The 17930-nt window shown below is 35.3% G+C and overlaps 4 protein-coding genes across 5 annotated transcripts; 2 read left to right on the forward strand and 2 right to left on the reverse strand.

Annotated features, from left to right (window-relative positions):
* The first annotated feature begins 2268 nt into the window (after positions 1-2268).
* On the forward strand, positions 2269-4103 carry LOC18590923 (uncharacterized). Its single transcript, XM_018126740.2, has 3 exons — positions 2269-3044; positions 3126-3173; positions 3719-4103. The coding sequence occupies exons 1-2, from the start codon at positions 2506-2508 to the stop codon at positions 3145-3147; spliced, it is 561 nt and encodes a 186-aa protein (XP_017982229.2). The 5' UTR covers positions 2269-2505; the 3' UTR covers positions 3148-3173; positions 3719-4103.
* A 657-nt stretch (positions 4104-4760) lies between these two features.
* ABCG28 (ABC transporter family protein) lies at positions 4761-9843 on the reverse strand. 2 transcript variants are annotated; one of them, XM_088810089.1, is made up of 14 exons: positions 9581-9843; positions 9377-9453; positions 8764-9039; positions 8595-8658; positions 8362-8508; positions 8167-8201; positions 7963-8036; positions 6970-7868; positions 6492-6788; positions 5912-6400; positions 5660-5808; positions 5229-5518; positions 5006-5139; positions 4761-4917 (listed from the first exon to the last, which is right to left on the reverse strand). In XM_088810089.1, the coding sequence occupies exons 1-14, from the start codon at positions 9841-9843 to the stop codon at positions 4761-4763; spliced, it is 3351 nt and encodes a 1116-aa protein (XP_088666215.1). The 2 variants fall into 2 exon arrangements, with proteins under 2 accessions (XP_088666215.1, XP_017982528.2); XM_018127039.2 differs by having other exon boundaries at positions 8764-9042.
* A 1563-nt stretch (positions 9844-11406) lies between these two features.
* On the forward strand, positions 11407-16311 carry LOC18590925 (OVARIAN TUMOR DOMAIN-containing deubiquitinating enzyme 12-like). Its single transcript, XM_018126519.2, has 11 exons — positions 11407-11601; positions 11985-12414; positions 12516-12691; positions 12784-12857; positions 13050-13104; positions 13766-13840; positions 13981-14054; positions 14139-14187; positions 14495-14579; positions 14944-15000; positions 15849-16311. The coding sequence occupies exons 2-11, from the start codon at positions 12030-12032 to the stop codon at positions 15935-15937; spliced, it is 1119 nt and encodes a 372-aa protein (XP_017982008.2). The 5' UTR covers positions 11407-11601; positions 11985-12029; the 3' UTR covers positions 15938-16311.
* A 1014-nt stretch (positions 16312-17325) lies between these two features.
* On the reverse strand, positions 17326-17925 carry LOC18590926 (uncharacterized). Its single transcript, XM_018126950.2, has one exon. The coding sequence runs from the start codon at positions 17923-17925 to the stop codon at positions 17326-17328; it is 600 nt and encodes a 199-aa protein (XP_017982439.2).
* Between the last annotated feature and the right edge of the window lie 5 nt (positions 17926-17930).

Genomic DNA, 17930 nt, shown 5'->3' on the forward strand with positions numbered 1-17930 from the left:
AAATTCTCGTAGGACCTAATTACCTTGTTAAAATTTTACTAATAAAATGATTAAAAACATACAAATAGGAGAAGGACATCAACCTTACTTATAATTTTACATGAGCACAAATTAAAATTAAATAAAGGCCTAAGGACGGTTTTACTTTGTGTGCATAAATTGCTAAAGTAAAGATAAAACTACCTTTTTTACAAGAGTCTAAAATTAAAAGAAAATAACAATAAAAATAAAATAGGAGTACTACTCATTTTCATTTATTTAAAATGAACACAAGGTAAATTGAGCCTATCTAATTTTAAAATACCACCTAATTGGCCTTGAACTTGAATAAATACCTGAAGATTCTGGTGAGTATGACTTTGATTAGATAAGAAGTTTGTCGCCTGATTTCCTTCCTTGTAAATATGTGAAATTCTATAAAAAATATTTTGCAAGTATTTCCTTATTGATTCTAGCAAATACCGTAAATCATGTGACCTTTTTTTATCCTCCTGTAGCATATCAATAACCACTAGTGCGTCCATCTCTATCCACACTCTGGGTATATTATATATTTGGCATAAAAGCAAGCTTCTGTGTAATGCTAATAATTCCGTCATCATTGAATGAGTGGCCCCAAGATTCTCAGAAAAACAAAAAATGAGCACACTTATATGATCGTGAAAAACTCATCCACTTTGAAAATTATTCTAGGAACTATCATCAATATTTAACTTAAATTCACCTGTCAATGATTTTACCTACCTAATAATTTGAGGAGGCCTGGGCTGTATGGTGTTGTATTCAAAACCCCACAATTTGGTGATTTGGGTATCTCCTTTCCATTGCCATTTTTTCAAGAGATCACCTTGGTGCAACTGTGTCATTATTTTTATGATACGCCATAATCAAGTTTAATTTCAACTAATTGGGTACTCATGAAGAGTATTTTAATAATTTTTTTTACATAATCGGGTTTTTAAAATGGGTTCGGTAATTATTAAGTAATGGGTATGTATTAAAATTCAGATTAAGGTATTAAATTTAAAAAATATTCAGATGCTTGTAAGGTTCGGATATCTCATTTAATAATCAGGGTTGGGTTCAGGTATCTCAAAATTAGAGATTACCCTACTCATTGACATCTCTATTCCTTGAGCATAGCAGCCCATTGAACCACTAGTCTATTTGGTAATCGAAAAATAATTTATGAAAAATTTTTTCATGTAAAATATTTTACAAAAAATTTTTATATTTTATGTTGTTTGGATAAGTTATCGAAAACATTTTTTATTATTTGGATCAAAATGTATTCTTGAACAATATTATATAATCTTTTTCCTTCACTCTGATTTTTTTCATAAAATTTTTTTCTATCAAGATTTTAACCAACTATATTTTTAATACAATAGATATTTAAGAGAAATATTTTAAATATATATAAATATCTATAACAAAAAAAATTTAAATCAAATCAAATAGTCTGACAAGACAGATACAAGATGCATAGTTTAATTTATTTAAACTCTTATATTGAAGCATACATTTAAATAAGATTTTTTTAACCCCGCTAAATATTTATCATCCGTTTAATAGTTAATCAGGCGATTGGACGGACAAAGATTTCTTATATATTTTTTTTTTATAATTGAAAAAGTAGGATCATTCACCAACTAATGAGGTAAATGCTTGAATTCAAGATTTCTCGTATTTTAAATCTGCATATATATATATATATAAAGGGACAGATATCGGCTAGGGCTTTCTGGTCATCAATTCAGGAATTGAGGGTTTGAAACAATGTCAGATTTTCCATGCTTTCAGATTGCAGAGCCTCTAAGTCTAGAGCATTTCAATGAGCCTTTAGAGGATATTGATTATGATTCAGATTTTGACGATGATTTTTATTCTCAGTTTGATCAGATTGCGGTTCCTGAGAAACCCATCCAATGCAATCCGGCATCCATGGGGCCTTTACTAGTCGAGAAATTACCGAGCGATGCGTGGGACAAGTGGTGCAAGGACGATGTTGTGTGCTTCGCTATGGGAGGAAACGACATACTGAAGGTCTACTTCGCGGATCCAAGGGATGCCTCGGTCTACCACGTTACTGATTTCGATTTCGTGAAATTCCACCTCCCGCGATTTGATAACACGGTCGGTTGAACCCTGTCGGGGTCCAAGCTCTACATGATCGGCCGCCGCTCTCGTTATCGTGATGGTTCCACCGACGTCTACTTTTGCGATGTGGCAACTCAGCCGTAGCTGCCCGATGGAGGTTATGAATGAAAGCCTGGTCCTATTCTGAATAGTTACAAGCCTGAGCCTTTCGTTTTCTCTCTTGCGGGTAACATCTATGTGCTTTCCACAGGCGTTGAAGACCCTAAATCTTCCCCTTTCGAGGTGCTGAAATCTAATAGCAGCAGCTGGGAAGTGCTCCCTCCTCCTCCGTCTGCTTTATGGAGTCAAAAACACTGCATAGTCGGGTCCTCTATCATTGATGGTAAGAAGATCGTTGTGCGTGGCATGGATTATATCTTTTATATTTATGATGCCACGGACAATCAATGGACCATAATGCAATATCCCTATGATCATCTGCTTAATAGGACCGGTGACTACTGCCTCCATGTACAGGACAATGGTTTCTTGGTAACCGGACCAGGCCATCCTTTTGTGATTAATTGTGGGTCTCAATCTTTTGAAACCTTTCCAGTAGATGCTCCAAATTCTGAAGAGTATTCTAAGGCAGATGATTTAGATAAAGATTTTCATATCTGTCAATGGAATTTATTCCATTTAAAGGACAAAAAGTTCTTTTTCGTTGTCTTATGCGCTGATTATATGAATTATAAATCTTATGCCCGGCTTGGCACTTTTGATATGGATGATGACTTTGGATCTGACGTATCTGAGGCCAAGCATTTCAAGATGGCTGGATATGGTAATGTGTCTGATGCCAAGCGTTTCAAGATGGCTGGATACAGTGTTACCAATATGAAATTCAAGTCTATTGGTTTAGCAGATTGTATACGTTTACTGCCTTATATGGTCTCCTGTAAAATGTAAGTTCTTATTTAACTTTTACGTTTTTATGTTTTATATATATATTGCATTTTTTTAATATATTTGTTGTAATCTTGCAGAGGGGCGTTTTCTTTATGCTGAATTGTTGTTTCTGACTGGAACAGCGAGTATGTGCCTTATGCTCATTTTGATCTCAATTATGTTTTTTTATTTTTCGTTTAAGGATTCATTAGCAAATGTGGCTTATGCATTTATAGCATGCGTTTTTTTATTCTAATAATATGTTATCTATGAAGCTAATATTAGCATTAGCATTGTATACTATATTCGCAAGAGTCTATTGTGGCAGACAGTTAATGAAGCCTTTCTACTTCAACCTATCTTGGTGTTAATTCCTCTTAGATGAGGAAGTTCACTAAACTCAGTTGTATCAAATCTTTTTGAGCGTAAACTTAAAGTGTTTTAGACAGTTATCTGTGTGTATATAAGTCTCATATGCTAACTTATGGTTCACTGTGCTGAACATGAGCTGACTTGCCAACTTAGAACGCACTTACCTCTTTTTGTTGCCACTTATTGCATGTTTGGTTGAGGGGAATGGCTTACTGATGCATGATAAAAGAAAATTGATTTCTTTTTATTTCATTGTAAGTTTGGCATGCTGATCATCGATTGAAGTAACTCAAACTAGTTGTAAAATTGCTTGATTCAGGATTGAGCTTGCTAGTAAAGTTGAATGAGTGCCTGCTTCTTAGCTGGAGTTTACACTTGCGCAGGGGGCAGATTTTTTTGCAGTTGTGTGTCTTGAACATGACTGGGTTTATCTGCAGCATCTAGTAAGATGTAGGCATGGCTTATAACCAAAACGAAGATGTAAGACATAGCAACTGTCTTCTGTTTGTGAATACATGCCCTTAAGGCTGATACAATGAAGTGAGCATAAAATGAGGAATTTGGAAGGGGGTGATGCATCCAGAATATTATACTTTGCTCCCTGATTAAATATATATAGATTTATTTTATTATAATTTTGATGACAATGGAAACGGAAATTGTTACTGTTTTAGTTATTGGAGCAATATTTTCTAGTTGTTTTAGTTATTGTTTTATTTTATATTATTTAATAATTATTCTTTACTGTTTTAATATATAATAAAGAATATTATCTTTTGTATTTATTTAATTACTGTAAAAGGTATTTTTACCTTCTAATACAAAATATTATTAAATTATAATAAGGAATATCATTTTGTAAAGGATTTGCTCCTCTCCATTGTATACCCATGATCATGCAGAGGATGTTCTCTTTTTGCAAAGTTGTTGTCATTGTCTGAAACAGTGAGTATGATGCTCATTATAATCTCAATTATGCTACATTTAATCTCTGTTAGAATCTGTATAAATGGTCATACATAAGCAATCGATTGTACAAGATGATTTTTCAATTACCATTTCCAAATTTCCTTAGAATAAAAAATCATTGAGAGTGGAAGAAAATAATAATAATAATAATATAAGTGTTGGGATGTCTGCTTATCGTAGCAAAACTGCAAAAGGTGCATGTGTTGGAAAATTTGTGGAGAAATCTATTTGTTTTTTATAATGTTAATTCGGGGTTTTTGTTATTTTTTGTATTTTTATTTGTTTTGTGCATCCTCGATAGGATAGTGATTATATATTAATTATTAATACAAAATAAATTTTAAATTGATTGAAAAAAAAAGCAATAAATAAGAAAGAAAGAAGGGCTGACTTTATTTCTTGATGAAGGTTACCATACAAAAGAAAGCAACAGTACGGCTAAGTATACCAGTTAGGACAAGGAAGATCAGAGAACGACCAAAATGGTTGAGATCATACCCATTTTGCAAAAGTGAACCACATCGGGTTATTAGCCACACTCCAGAATATCTGAAAGCAAACAGAAAGAATATGAACCATAATCATAAGCACTTCACTTTGAAAACTGAGAGGGGGAGTACGGATATTCAATGCAAACCTTTTAGCATTTGATACTACAAAGGCTTCCAAAGCCCATTTGGTGTAGCACAAGTCAGCTATAACATCAACAGCCTTGCTGTTACCATCATGAGTCGCTATCAGAGTCAAAACGACGGGAAGAAGCACTGACCACTGCATGAGGCAAAAGTAACATTTGAATCAAAGCTTCTTCTTCTTTTTTTTTAAGGTAATTTTTACGTGTCAAGATTCACAGTTCTTACCAGTTGAGCTGGACCTGGTTGGAAAAGGATGGCCAATACATATGCTATGCCAGTTACACAGTATACCAGACAGACTAAAACAAAGTAGTTGTCGGTGACGGATGATCTTGGATTGTTGAAGAAGTAGAACATAGAGAGATACACCAGTGGCTTGACGATTGTATTGAAATGGTCAATTGTATCTTTTGCGAGGAAGTAAGCCAGGCTGCTCATACCAGAAGAACGCTCTCTCCAGTAGTGTAGCTTATCCAGAGAAAATGATCTCAAAGCTGCAATCTTGCATAGGAGAGCTGAAAGCAATCAGATTTAGGATTGGTGAGAGATGGACTAAACCATTAATCTTGTAATCTTTTGATTGTCATCTGTTCACAGCTCCGAGGAACTGAATTGCATATATATCCAGGTCGTTAAAGGAATTTATTTAAACTTACAAACTGCAATAACTGTGTATGTATAACCCAATGCTCCAAATGTTTCATCGCTCACTTTTGCAAGTGTTCCTAAGCAAATCCCAGCAAGCAATAAAATTAGAAAATCTACAGCTTGTGTCCTGGCATCTCGTAACCTTTGCTTTCCAACCCTGCAAAGAAGAAAGACATAATGGATCATAGTAATGGAGAGGAATAACAGATTGAAAGTGGAAGAAATATGGTGAACTAGAACGAGTAATGCATGGTTGGTACCTTCCAAGGTAGTATCTGTACTGCTTGAATACACCAGGAGTTTCCCTTTGTGACAAGTCAATTGACTTTAGGATATTGTGCTGTAAGTTGTCCTTCTTAGTCTCAACAGAACATTTCACATCTTGCCAAAAGTCGTCAGCAAAAGACTGTGCATCTGATGTACCACCGTGTGAACTTCCTCCGTGAGCTGAATTTTCACCAGATGCTGCCATTCCCTCGATACTCTTCAGCATATCCATGGGAACAGGATAGCCATTATGAAGCATCCATCTCACTGGTAGTTGTTTTGTAGTCAAACCTGTGTTTGTGTTTAGCTTTACTATACCCTCCAAAATGTCAATGAAGTAATCTGGAGGATTGACACGTTCAGGGACAGTAATTCCAAGGCTAGCAAAATACTCTTCGACTTTCTTCACTGATCCATGATATACTGTAAGACCACCCTTTGCTAGAAGTATCAGATCATCAAACATCCTGAACAAGGTATAGCTGAAATGCAACAAAATGAAAATTAGCTTCCATATGATTACTCTTTGGTAAAGCCGGCATATTTCATGAAATTCAATGATAATAAACTCACCTTGGCTGGTGAACGACCATGCAAATGTTTACTCCTTCAAGAGCTTCACGTCGAAGAGCTCTAAGTAGTAATTGGGAAGATGAACTGTCCAAACCAGATGTTGGTTCATCTAATATCAAAAGTGAAGGTTCCATTACCATTTCCAGCCCAACATTTACCCGCTTCCTTTGACCCCCAGAGATTCCCCTCTTCTCCACTGTCCCAACTAGAGAATCCCTCACGGCCTGCAATCCCAAGGACTCGATGACTCTTTCAACAACTAGAACCTTTTCTGGTTTCGGCAGGTCAGCAGCAAGTCTAAAATAATCAGAAATCCAGTTAGTGATTAGGGGAAATCAAGAAAGTGATTTTGAGTGTAGAAATGTCTTCTAATGTAGTAGTTGCAAGTAAAAAATCACACAAAAATAACTTGTAGACACCCTCAAGGAATAAAAAAGAAAAGAAGTTGTCCTGCATGGTGGAAATAAGAGTGGCATACCTACATCTAGCACTGAACCAGAGATTTTCCGCCACTGTCAAGTTTCCATGTACAATATCATCTTGTGGCACAAAACCAATTATTTTCTTATATGCTTGAATTGGCTCATCCTTCCCATTTATAAGAACCCTACCAGTCATGATGCAACCCGGTGCTTTTCCAGTCAAAGCTGAAAGGAACGTTGTTTTTCCAGCCCCAGATGGACCCATAACAGCTGAAACTCGACCAGGCGATAATTTCCCAGTTACACTCCTCATTAGGTGTTTGTTTTTTCCTTTCAAAGTGATGGTTAAATCTTTGAAGGCAACCTCAATTGTAAGCCTCTTTGTGATTTCAATATCATTAGCCATTGAAATCACCCCGGAGAAAGTCAAGTTCTTGTTCTGCTCCTGGAGAGCTTTCTCCTTTTCTATTTGACCATATGCATACCTGAACATTTGGCTCTGAGTATGCAACTGCTTCCCCCTTGGTGCATTTTTCTTCACTTGTTTATCTCCAATATCTATGTTAAATCCATCATGACTCTCAGGGTTGTCTTCTATTTCATGTAGCATCTTTGTTAGGTTCCCTTTTTCCTTATTTTTTGATTGCTGAGATGCACCAAAAGGCATGGGGGGTAAGGCAGCATCTGTTCCAGGTTTAGCTTGACTTACACCTCTAGTTAGGTCTGGTTGCTTTTGAGATTTTCTTTTGGAAAATGTACGTGATAACTGTGTTTGCAGCCCGATTGCATGCTTCTTAGCAATGTCTTTTGCAGATTTCCACTTTTCACGCGCTTGGGCAGTTTCTCTTACACTCTGAACTGCCTTCTCCCTGGACTGCTCTTTCCTCTTCTCTCGAGTTGCAAGAACTTGATCAGAACAATTGTATATAATGACAACTAGGAAACTTAATCCAGCCTACAATGGCAAATTCAAGAGTCAGTATTTGACTGTTGTGTCCTGATATAAAGACCAACATTGTTTACAATCAAAAGGTAAGCTGCTCACTCACAAAAAGCATGAGGCCATACGCAGTAATATTTTGATTTGATGACATTGGATTACAAGTTGCCAACCGGAAGCACTCTGCAAAGTTCAAATTGTAAAAGGTTATCTGGTCTGTGTCACACCATTAGGAAAGTGAAAAGAAAAATAGATAACCAATAGATAAACATGCAAGAAATGACAATGTAACATTGTTTGAGGAAAAACGTACTTTGTTGAGCTGTAGAACCTGTCCTGCAGTAATGTCTGAAACAAACGAAGACATAATGGTAATCAGAAGTATGAGACAGATGCATGCCATTAACGTTTAACAGTAATAAGAATCCAAAACATGCAAGGAAAGACTAATCATAAGCATGCAATTGGTATATGATAAGAGCTAGAAGTTCTGGGATAAAATCAATACTCCGAACTGCAAGGAAGTTTTTGGATGGTAGACGGACAGTATGATCCTGCTGAACAGAATACCTCACTACTACTGGTAATATCCGCCCAAACATCAGCTCCTCCACATGTATGATTTGGCTTACCAGGAGGTAACTGATAACGGTATCTGCAAAGGAGTTCTGCTAATAATATTAGTGTGTGCTAAAGTAGAGAAGATCAAATGCATGAATGTTATAACAAGAATGAACTTACGGGTCACATACGCCAGTAGTCTTATTGAGCTTTGCAGTTGGGCAGTAAGAACCCAATGGACAAGCTTCAGTAATGAATACAAAGATGAGGTCAGGAATTTATAGATGACAGATAGAAAAAAAAAAAAGGTTCTATTTCTGATTTTCTCTCTGAGTCACTAGGTACTCACGTATCATACAAGTAATTCCCCGAGGGCAGAAGAAGCCCTCACAACAAGGTAAGCAAGTCTGGACCCTAACAGGCATGTCCTTGGAATTTTTCAGATCAACTTTCTTATCTTTACCAGCACTACATGCCCATCCTGGTTCACATCCAGAAAGCCAAGATGATAAATTACAGTTCTTGTTAGGCTTCAGAAAGGCCTTCTTTGCTTGACCCCCACTCTGATAGAAACTGTTAAAATAGAACTTGATTTCTGCTGCTGTGCACAGGCGTTGCAGCATGTCTCCTATTGAATCACCAAATATATAAGAAAAAATGTGCCAGAAAATTATTCAATTTGCATAATCTTAATCTGATTTAGCTAAAATAGACACAATTTTACATTGTTCCTTATCTGGATTATGTAAAGTTCGATGCAACTTGGGAAGAACTTCATTCATATTCTAAGCTGAATTGGTAGAAGGCAAGCCTAATTCCACTCTCCTCTCCCCTATCCCACCACCCCTAATCTTCCCATCACATGCAATTCACTGATCATTGTGTTGAATTAGAAGGAAAAAGGCAAAGGATTGTTTCTACTTTAATATTGCAACAAAAGCTTCAAACGTACTGATTTGCACCTTTAGTTGTTTTGGCACAATTGGCCAAGAAATTCGTGTTTTTCGAGAAATTGAATGCCTCATTCCAATCTGCATCCCTGCAATCAAAAGGAACATGTAATGTGTTGACACAAGTTTACAGCCATGAAAGAAAAACTGAGAAATGAGTGCATGCATGCATAACGTACGTAAATGGCATGAAGCAAAGGAAAAGAGCAGGCTTACACATCAGTAATGCAAAAACCAAATTGTTTTTTGATATCATCCTTGAAGACATAGGAGATGTTAGAGAAGCGGCTGAAAGCAAGGTCGGAGAATAACTGAACCGCAGCCGGATTGTTGTTTAGATTCTGATTCTGACCATCTGTACTAATATCATCATCAAAATCATCGTCCTCATAATCTTCACAAACACCATGAAGCAAAAAACTAGATATCAATGTCAAAACGTAAAGAATTTTGTATGTATTGATTTTCTTTACGGACATTTTAATTACTTAAACTTTAACTAAATCGAAAAAATGATTACTTAAGACAAAGAAGAATAAAAATATATTTGTACATGAGATGAGAAACAAATTAAAAAGCTCGATAGTAACATAGATTTGACCGATTGTGAATCTAGAGATGGAAAAAATGGAGAAAATTTTCCTTTGAATGAATGGGAATTTTTGTTTTAGGAGGTAAAGAAATGATGGCAGGGAGAAAAGAGGGGGGCGAAACATTGGGGAGGAAGAGTTTAGACCGTTGAAACATGTGTGGAAAGGTGGCAAAGGATTGAATCAATGTCATGTCCTTTTTTCATTTTGTGTTAAATGGAAAAATTCAAGAAAATTATATATAATTAATATTAAAAGAATAAGATTTATATTTTTGGGTAGCAAGAATATAAATAGGAAGGGATGGGTTATGGCATGAGACAAGTACAAATGAAAGCATACTAATACTTTATGCAAAAAAATAAAAGAAGAAGCATATTAGTACTTTCCATTAGACTACAAATCAACAGATACAATGATTTTTTTTCCAAATCAACTTTTCACATGATCAATCTGCCACCACTGCAATGAGGCACATGGGCAGCCTGCCCACCTTATACAAATTTATTATTTTTTTTATTATTTTTAAACATGGATAGAAATAGTAACACTGTTTGCTTTGTAAAATGGAATATAGAAAATATAAAATAATTATTTTATAAAATTAGAATAATTATTATATAATTTGATTTAAGAAAAATAATTTTCATTTTAATATTTTTTTCATCTTTCTCTATTTTTTTATTTTTTTATTAAAAAAAGATTTTATTAACTCATAAGTGTCACTTTCCAACTATCAAATAAATTTCAAAAGGGTCAATCATGTCATTGAAAGGTCTAAGTGCAATAATTTGCTCAATTATCAATATCATACAAAAATACTTACTTGCTAACTCAATTATCAATACCATACAAAAATACTTACTTTTTAATAAATAGGGTAAACCTAGTACAAGAAAATAATTAAGTAATAATAGCACCAATAATTACTAATGTTCTTTCTAACCTAGCAATTTTTAATAGTACCCTTTAACATAACACGAGAATCACATGAAATTAAACGAGTTTCGCATCTTAAATATGTTATCACGTTAAAATATGATAACTTTTTATTTTTAAAGAATTAAATCAATTTGACTTTGTAATATAAGTTTAATTTATTTAATTAATCATGTTATTATATCAATTTATATAATATAACTTATTTTAATTCATTTATTAATCATATTACGTTGTGTAATATGTATAATAAACATATTTATGTATATATTTATAGAATGTTAATCTGTTTAATTAATTGTCTCGTATTTTACTCATATTTAAATAGTTAATTTTGTAAAAAAATAAAAAAATAAAAAAAACAAGAGAAGGAGGAGATAAAGAAGGTGTTTTAGCCGTCACTTAACGTTAATGTTTCTCGAACTCTGTCTATCAAATGACGGAAGCAAAGAACTCAAACGCTCACTAAATTACAAAGCCTCGTGACCTCGGTCAATTCCCCTCCTTTTTTTTATTTTTATTTTTCATTTTTTTCCCTTTCTAACTAAACATTTTCTCTTCAAGTAAAACTGTTTTCCCACACTCCACTCTCTTCATTTCTGCGGCGTCTCGTCCCCGCATTTTCCTTCTCAATATTTATTACTCTTATTAGTTTCATGGATGATCATCTTTAGTTAATTTCCTTCTACTATTATTCAGCTTTTCAAGGTAATGCCGGAAATCAGTCTCGATAATGTTATTTATTTTCTTTTGTGATGAATGAGTGTCTGCTTTTTCTTGTCTTTAAATTCTTGCTAATGTTCTTTAATGTCATTGTTTAATCTGACAGTTTGGGTTTACTAACTGAACTTTATGCTGCTAACTCATTGTTTATTTTGATGCCATTGGGATTTTATTTGATTTTTTTTTGGGGGGTAAAATCTTGCTGATCTATTTGACTTTTTGGCCGCAAAATCCATTCTTTGAATCTAAAAGTTGAAGAAAATAGAAATATTTAGGTATTATTGAATCTGGGTTTTGCATTTTGTTGCTAAAGGACTAAACTTTGTCATCTACATTTTTTTTTTTTGGGTCTAAATTGTTCATTTCAGGAGGAAGCACATTTTGCGGTTAAGGGATTTACCTTCATTTGGAAAATGATTACGTATGAGCAAGAACATGATTTTGTTAAGTGGGGTTTGCAACTATTTAATAGTGATCCTTATGCTAATTATGGATATGGCGGTGAGCTAACTCAAGAAGATGGGGATTATTACCCTGGAAATTATTTCAAGGAGGAGTATTACAATGCTGAAGAATGTTGCAATGTAGAAAATGATGAGGCTATCGCTCATACTCTTCAACTTCAAGAACTGTCACAACTTGCAGTTGTGGGGTCTCCAAACCAAGGGGAGGAAGAAGAAGAAGAAGCAGTAGAAGAAGAAGAGGAGGAGGAGGAGGAGGAAGAAGAAGCATTGCAATTGCAAGTGTCTGGTTATCCACAAGATTGTATTGATCAGTCTGTTGGGGACTTTGGTTCTGGTATAAGTGAAATTCTGAATTTCCAGTTCAATGTTTGGAGTTGCTGGTATGTCTTTAATGTGTCGCATTGCTGTGTCTATATTCTGTTTTGTGACTCGTAGGCCAGGATTGCGGTCAGGAAGAGCAAGATGATACAGCACCTTCTAGTTCATGTTCTAGCCCTGAAGAAAAGTTGTTATGTGAGGAGGAGGATTGGTCATATATATTGGAGCTAACAGATGAGTATGCGCTTGATGGTGAAGTGGGGAAAAGGCTGAATCAGATGGTTCCTGTTCCTGTAAGTATGACTGTAAGCTTTAGATTCTTGATTATGACATTTCAAGTAGAGCTGTAGTTTATGCTTTCAGATTTGTCTCTGATTTTTTGTAGCATGTTCCAAAAATCAATGGTGAAATACCCTCAGTTGATCAAGCAACTTTAGATCATCAAAGGCTACTAGAAAGGTTTGCTTTCTTTGTTTCTTGGAACTGCGACGTCCTCTGTGAATTCTTTATCTTCTTTTTGCCTTTTTCCTTTTGTCTATAAGATTTTGTTCTCCAGGTATTTTTTTATTGCTCTATCACTTTTTTCATTTTTCCCCTTTAGGTGACCCTTTTTCTGAATATTTGATTCTGGAAATTCTTTTGCTATAACAGATTGCAGGTCTATAATTTGGTGGAGCTTAAAGTTGAAGGAGATGGCAACTGTCAGGTTCGCTTTTAAAGCTGAAAGCATAAAATCTAAAATGTTAACACGCAGTGGTGTAGTGTAAATTTGTAATGTCTTAGATTATGGAAGCCCCTGATTGTATGAGATTGATGAGGTTTGCGGGAACTTTAATGTTCAGACAGAATAAAGTATGTTTTGCTAATTACATATAACAGATGGTTAAGTATATGTTGTCCATTTTCTGTTTAATTTTGTCTCAATTAGTTCATACTTTTTTACCGGTGTAATATAGTTCATACTTTTTGTAAGTACACTAAGAGCTAGCATGGGTATAATTGTTCTTTCTTTCCCTATGTAAATGTTTTTGAGACATGAAGCATTAGTATAATTGAACTTGTTCTGTGTCTAACTTGTCATTACACATACTTAGGTTTCATTAATCCAAATAAAGCATGGGTGTTTGTTTGATAATGGTTCCCTTTTAGCATGAATTTCCTGAGTTACAAGTCCATTGCTGGTGAAACTTTTGAATTTTGCTACTAACATTAAATCTCATTCCTGCCTTGTGCTTTTAAGTCTTTATAAGTTTTCATTTTTTGCCCTGTGATGTACTTCCCAAGGGTCACAGAAGCTCCTATTTGTTACTGCAGTGCTTAATGCAAATTACATACCTGATTTCTCATTAATTTCATAATGTTGCCAGTTCCGTGCTCTATCTGATCAAGTTTATCGAACTCCTGAGCATCATGAATTTGTGAGACAAGAAGTTGTAAATCAGGTTTGTCTTTCTCTTACGATTATAAAGTTTGGCTATTTTAAATGTTGAGTTTGTGTTGTAGTCTTTGATTGTATAACAGTGCATTGCATTTGAATTTTGATTTTTAACGATTCTTGTCTTGCAATATCTTGCACAATCAGCTTAAGTCTTATCCAGATATATATGAGGGGTATGTTCCCATGGCATATGGTGACTATCTGCAGAAGATGTCCAAGTATTTTTCTGATCCTATGACTTAATCATTCCTCCTTTTTGGATTATTCTTGACCTTGCTTCTTTATTATGTGGATGCTAATAGGAGTGGTGAATGGGGTGATCATGTCACTTTGCAGGCTGCTGCAGATGCGGTATGCTCCAGATATTTTGATTTTCTTCTCTTGTTTGTGATAGATTGCACATTCCCCCCACCCTAAGTTTTGGTTAAATTGTTTAATTTGTCTAACCTGCATATCAATTTGGTGTTGTGAATTATCCATCTAGTTTGTCCTACAAAGTGCTATGAATTTGTGGTTACTTGAAAGATTAATCAGTGCAATTTCTGTGTGCACTGCTTTGAAGTGTACTATCTTTGTTTAAATAGGAAAAAGCAGTATTTGTTATTGCGTAAATCATGCAAATATTGGCTGTCTAATGCATTGTAATGACTTGTTGCAGTATGGTGTTAAAATATTTGTCATAACATCTTTCAAGGACACTTGTTACATTGAGATTCTTCCAAATGTTCAAAGGTCAAAACGAGGTACAATTTCTATCGCTTTTGCTTTTATTAATTTCATTTATAGAATCTATGAATAAATATTTTTGCTGGATTATCATCAGAATTGTGATTTGCAATTAGCATATTGAATGTCATTTTCCTCCTAGCATTTGGGCATCTCCTAATATGTATCAGTAGTTAGAGGTGCCAGCTGTCATTGTGTGGTATAGTTTGACCCTTTAGGTTATGTTGGTTACTTGATTGGATGTCATCTCCTTTATAGATTTTTTATTCTTCCTTTTTCCATAGCTGTTTTCTCGAGAAGAAAGATGCACTGCAACTCAACCATTGTGATGTTCAGTGGAAATTTTACATCAAATTAATCGGTTTAATGTGTTCTCTGCAGTTATTTTTTTGAGCTTTTGGGCAGAGGTGCATTACAACTCAATATATCCATTTGGAGGTAAATATCTGCCATTGGAAATAACTTCTTCTGTATACATATTCAGCAGAGAATTAGAAGTGCACTGGTTTATCATATTGAATGCAGCTGAGCCCGTGGTATAAATTCAAAGGCTGCTTCAGATATTGCTTAGATTGACCTTTTTTTCTTACCAGTGGTGGGTTTGAGTTGGCAAGTTTTTTTTCTGTGACTAAAACATTTTCAGTCAGTATCTGATGGAAAGAAAACCCAGTGTATGTCTTAAATGCCACCAAGTTTGGGAAATTACTAACTTGCTGAGAGACATGGAATTATACTCTGTATTCTCTATTTAGGCATCAGAGTTGGCATGCTTTGAACCATTTCTAGGTGAAGAGATTCCATATAGTAGTTTCGGAAATAGGATCACTCAAATAGAGTTTCCTGTCAGTGTTTCTTTTTATTGCACAATTTCTGTTGTACCTCAGAGGTACTGACAACAGCTGTCAGTATATCGGGATAATTTATCAGACAATACAAGATCTTTTAAGTTTGGTTTGAGGGGATGTTAGGTGCATAATATGATATACTAGGTGGGTTTTAGGCTTTTAGCTAGCATTAGCTTCTTCTGTGGTTTTTGTGCATAAGTTGCACAGTTTCAATGAGGATTTTAGTGAAGGCATGAAGGAGCATTTCAGGAATGGAAAGAGATGCCGAAGTAATCTGGAGATGTACGCAGGAGGAAGGACGGGGAGTGTTTGTTGGAGGCAATGAAGAAACGGGTCATCTTAACATTTTGTGAAACTGCAGATCAGTCACTTTTCAAATCTGTCTTTGTGTTGTTGCAAATTGATAATACTTGGTTTATATATGTTGTGGTCTTTATTCAGACGTGCCTGCATTTGGGACTAAGAAGAAGAAAAGGTGGCGAATGCTTCGGAACAAGCAGCATTTGGAGTCACCAGATGAATATCAATGAACGTGCTGACAGCTTAAACTATCGGGTTTTTTACGTCGCAGCTTGTTGCTTTTGCAAGAAGCTAGCTCATCTCTCGCGCCAGTTATTTTTTGACCATGCTAAATTCAGTGTTGATTTCAAGGGACAGACATCAAACCAAGGGCAAAGACATCATCTTGCTTCAATGCTCCACTTGATTGTAAATTCCCTTGGATCCAAATCTATCCTCATTTAATTTTTTTTCCAAATAAAAAAATTTCCCTAATGTAAGACTTGCAAGCTTGTCGTGCCATGCAGTAGCCAGTAGCACCAGTTTCCTGTTATTTCTTTTGTTGTCGGCATACATTCTGTCGTTACTGATGGTTCATAGTGCCAATGATGTTTTTCTGGTAGCATGCTCAATGTCCCGGTTTTAGAAGAGAGTTGTGAATCCTACATTAATCTTTTAGGGGCTAATGATCACGTGACACTCAGTGGAAGTATTTTGATATTAATTTTTTAATATAATATGTATATACATAAATAATAAAATATATTAATTATATCTGAATATTTAATTTATTGAATGATGTATTATTCGAATAGAGTTTAAATTTTCTTTTCTTTTATTAAAAAAATATTTAAAATTATATATATATATTAGTTTTATACCCTGAGTTCAAATGACTCAAACTTAAATGACCTGGACACTTGATTTTGGAGACCTGACCGGGTCAGGTTGGGACTGAACTTGCTGGTCATTTTTTGGTATCCCTTGTTACATTTCGTATAAGGGCATTAGAAACTAAAGATGTTGAGTTGGCCAATTTATGGTAAGATTAATGCTGGTCTAATTTGAAACCCAAAAACCTTTGAGAATCATGACCAAATTGGAAAAACTCATCAGCAGTGACAAGATTAGACTGATGGCCCTGCTCAATTCATCGATGCTACTCTTTGTTTAAATACTTACAAGTTTCTCATACACGTAAGAATAATCTCACCGTTCATTTGAAGTTTACAAAATCGTGTTTAAATACATCATCTTACGAAAAATTTAAAATACTTTTTTTAAAATTTGAATATTCACTAAAAAAATAAAATTACATTATGTCAATATTTATTAGTAGAACGTCGATCGAATATAAGTCATTTGATTCTTTCATTTTAGTAATATTTTTCTTTTCTTATTTATCGTGGAATATGTATAATTTTTAAAAAATGAAAATTTGAAATCTTTGATACATTTAAAGCCAATTCTTTGAATTGCTAACACATACACAAAATCCGAGCAAATCTAGGTGGAGATATTCCCTAATCAAAAAAGGGCAAGAAAAGAAGAGGAGGGAGGAGGACATGTACTGTAATCAATGTATCTATTCATTCAAAATGAACATGCAAACTCCTGTTTTCTCATTTTACACATTCCCTCAATCTTTGCCTTCTGTGCCATGAGTTCCTGTCACCGATTGCAGCATTGCAATCTCATTGGCAGAGAATTCCAAATCAAAGTTTGTAACCAAATCAAACTCGAAAGGTGGCAAAACAGGTTCAGCCCTCGAAACCACAGACCTCTTCACCACATCCTGATTTTCAGAGACAACTTTCGGCTCACAAAAGGTCAAAGAAGGCGAGCAATCCGATGAAAACAAAAGCGGCCCAGAGGAGAATGGAGCCAAACCAGTAGTTGGGGTGGAAAGAGCAGGAGGAGTAGTGGAACCAGGCGAGGAGATTCCAGTGCCTGTCGCTGCAATGATCGATGGCTCAGCTTGGCGCAAGAGCCATGCTATGGTCTCGCCATCGGTCTTGTACCCAAGCTCTCGAGTGAGCTGGAAAATCCTAGCAGCACACACGGGCGGCAGCCTGATGCGCCTGTCTCGGCCATCAACCTTTGCATGGCGGTCCTTGGTGGTTTTGCAGGTCACAAGCTTGCTTTTCGAGCTACTCGGCTTTTTTTGAGAAAAGGGTCTCGGTTTTCTCGTGGAAGGGTTCGGCAGAGCCATCTCTAGACCCATGTTCTCCGAGGCCATCAGGA

This window comes from Theobroma cacao, chromosome 9, assembly GCF_053813885.1.
Source record: "Theobroma cacao isolate CCN51 chromosome 9, ASM5381388v1, whole genome shotgun sequence".
Lineage (NCBI taxonomy): Eukaryota > Viridiplantae > Streptophyta > Magnoliopsida > Malvales > Malvaceae > Theobroma > Theobroma cacao.

Coding starts and splice junctions, on each gene's coding strand:
- LOC18590923 (XM_018126740.2), top strand. CDS start 2,506: ATGGATTATATCTTTTATATTTATGATGCCACGGACAATCAATGGACC. Junction 3,045..3,125: donor TATATGGTCTCCTGTAAAAT/GTAAGTTCTTAT, acceptor GTAATCTTGCAG/AGGGGCGTTTTCTTTATGCT.
- ABCG28 (XM_018127039.2), bottom strand. CDS start 9,843: ATGTCCGTAAAGAAAATCAATACATACAAAATTCTTTACGTTTTGACA. Junction 8,509..8,594: donor ACTACTGGCGTATGTGACCC/GTAAGTTCATTC, acceptor ACTCCTTTGCAG/ATACCGTTATCAGTTACCTC. Junction 5,519..5,659: donor ATACACAGTTATTGCAGTTT/GTAAGTTTAAAT, acceptor GATTGCTTTCAG/CTCTCCTATGCAAGATTGCA.
- LOC18590925 (XM_018126519.2), top strand. CDS start 12,030: ATGATTACGTATGAGCAAGAACATGATTTTGTTAAGTGGGGTTTGCAA. Junction 12,415..12,515: donor TGTTGGGGACTTTGGTTCTG/GTATAAGTGAAA, acceptor TGTGACTCGTAG/GCCAGGATTGCGGTCAGGAA. Junction 14,055..14,138: donor TATCTGCAGAAGATGTCCAA/GTATTTTTCTGA, acceptor GGATGCTAATAG/GAGTGGTGAATGGGGTGATC.
- LOC18590926 (XM_018126950.2), bottom strand. CDS start 17,925: ATGGCCTCGGAGAACATGGGTCTAGAGATGGCTCTGCCGAACCCTTCC.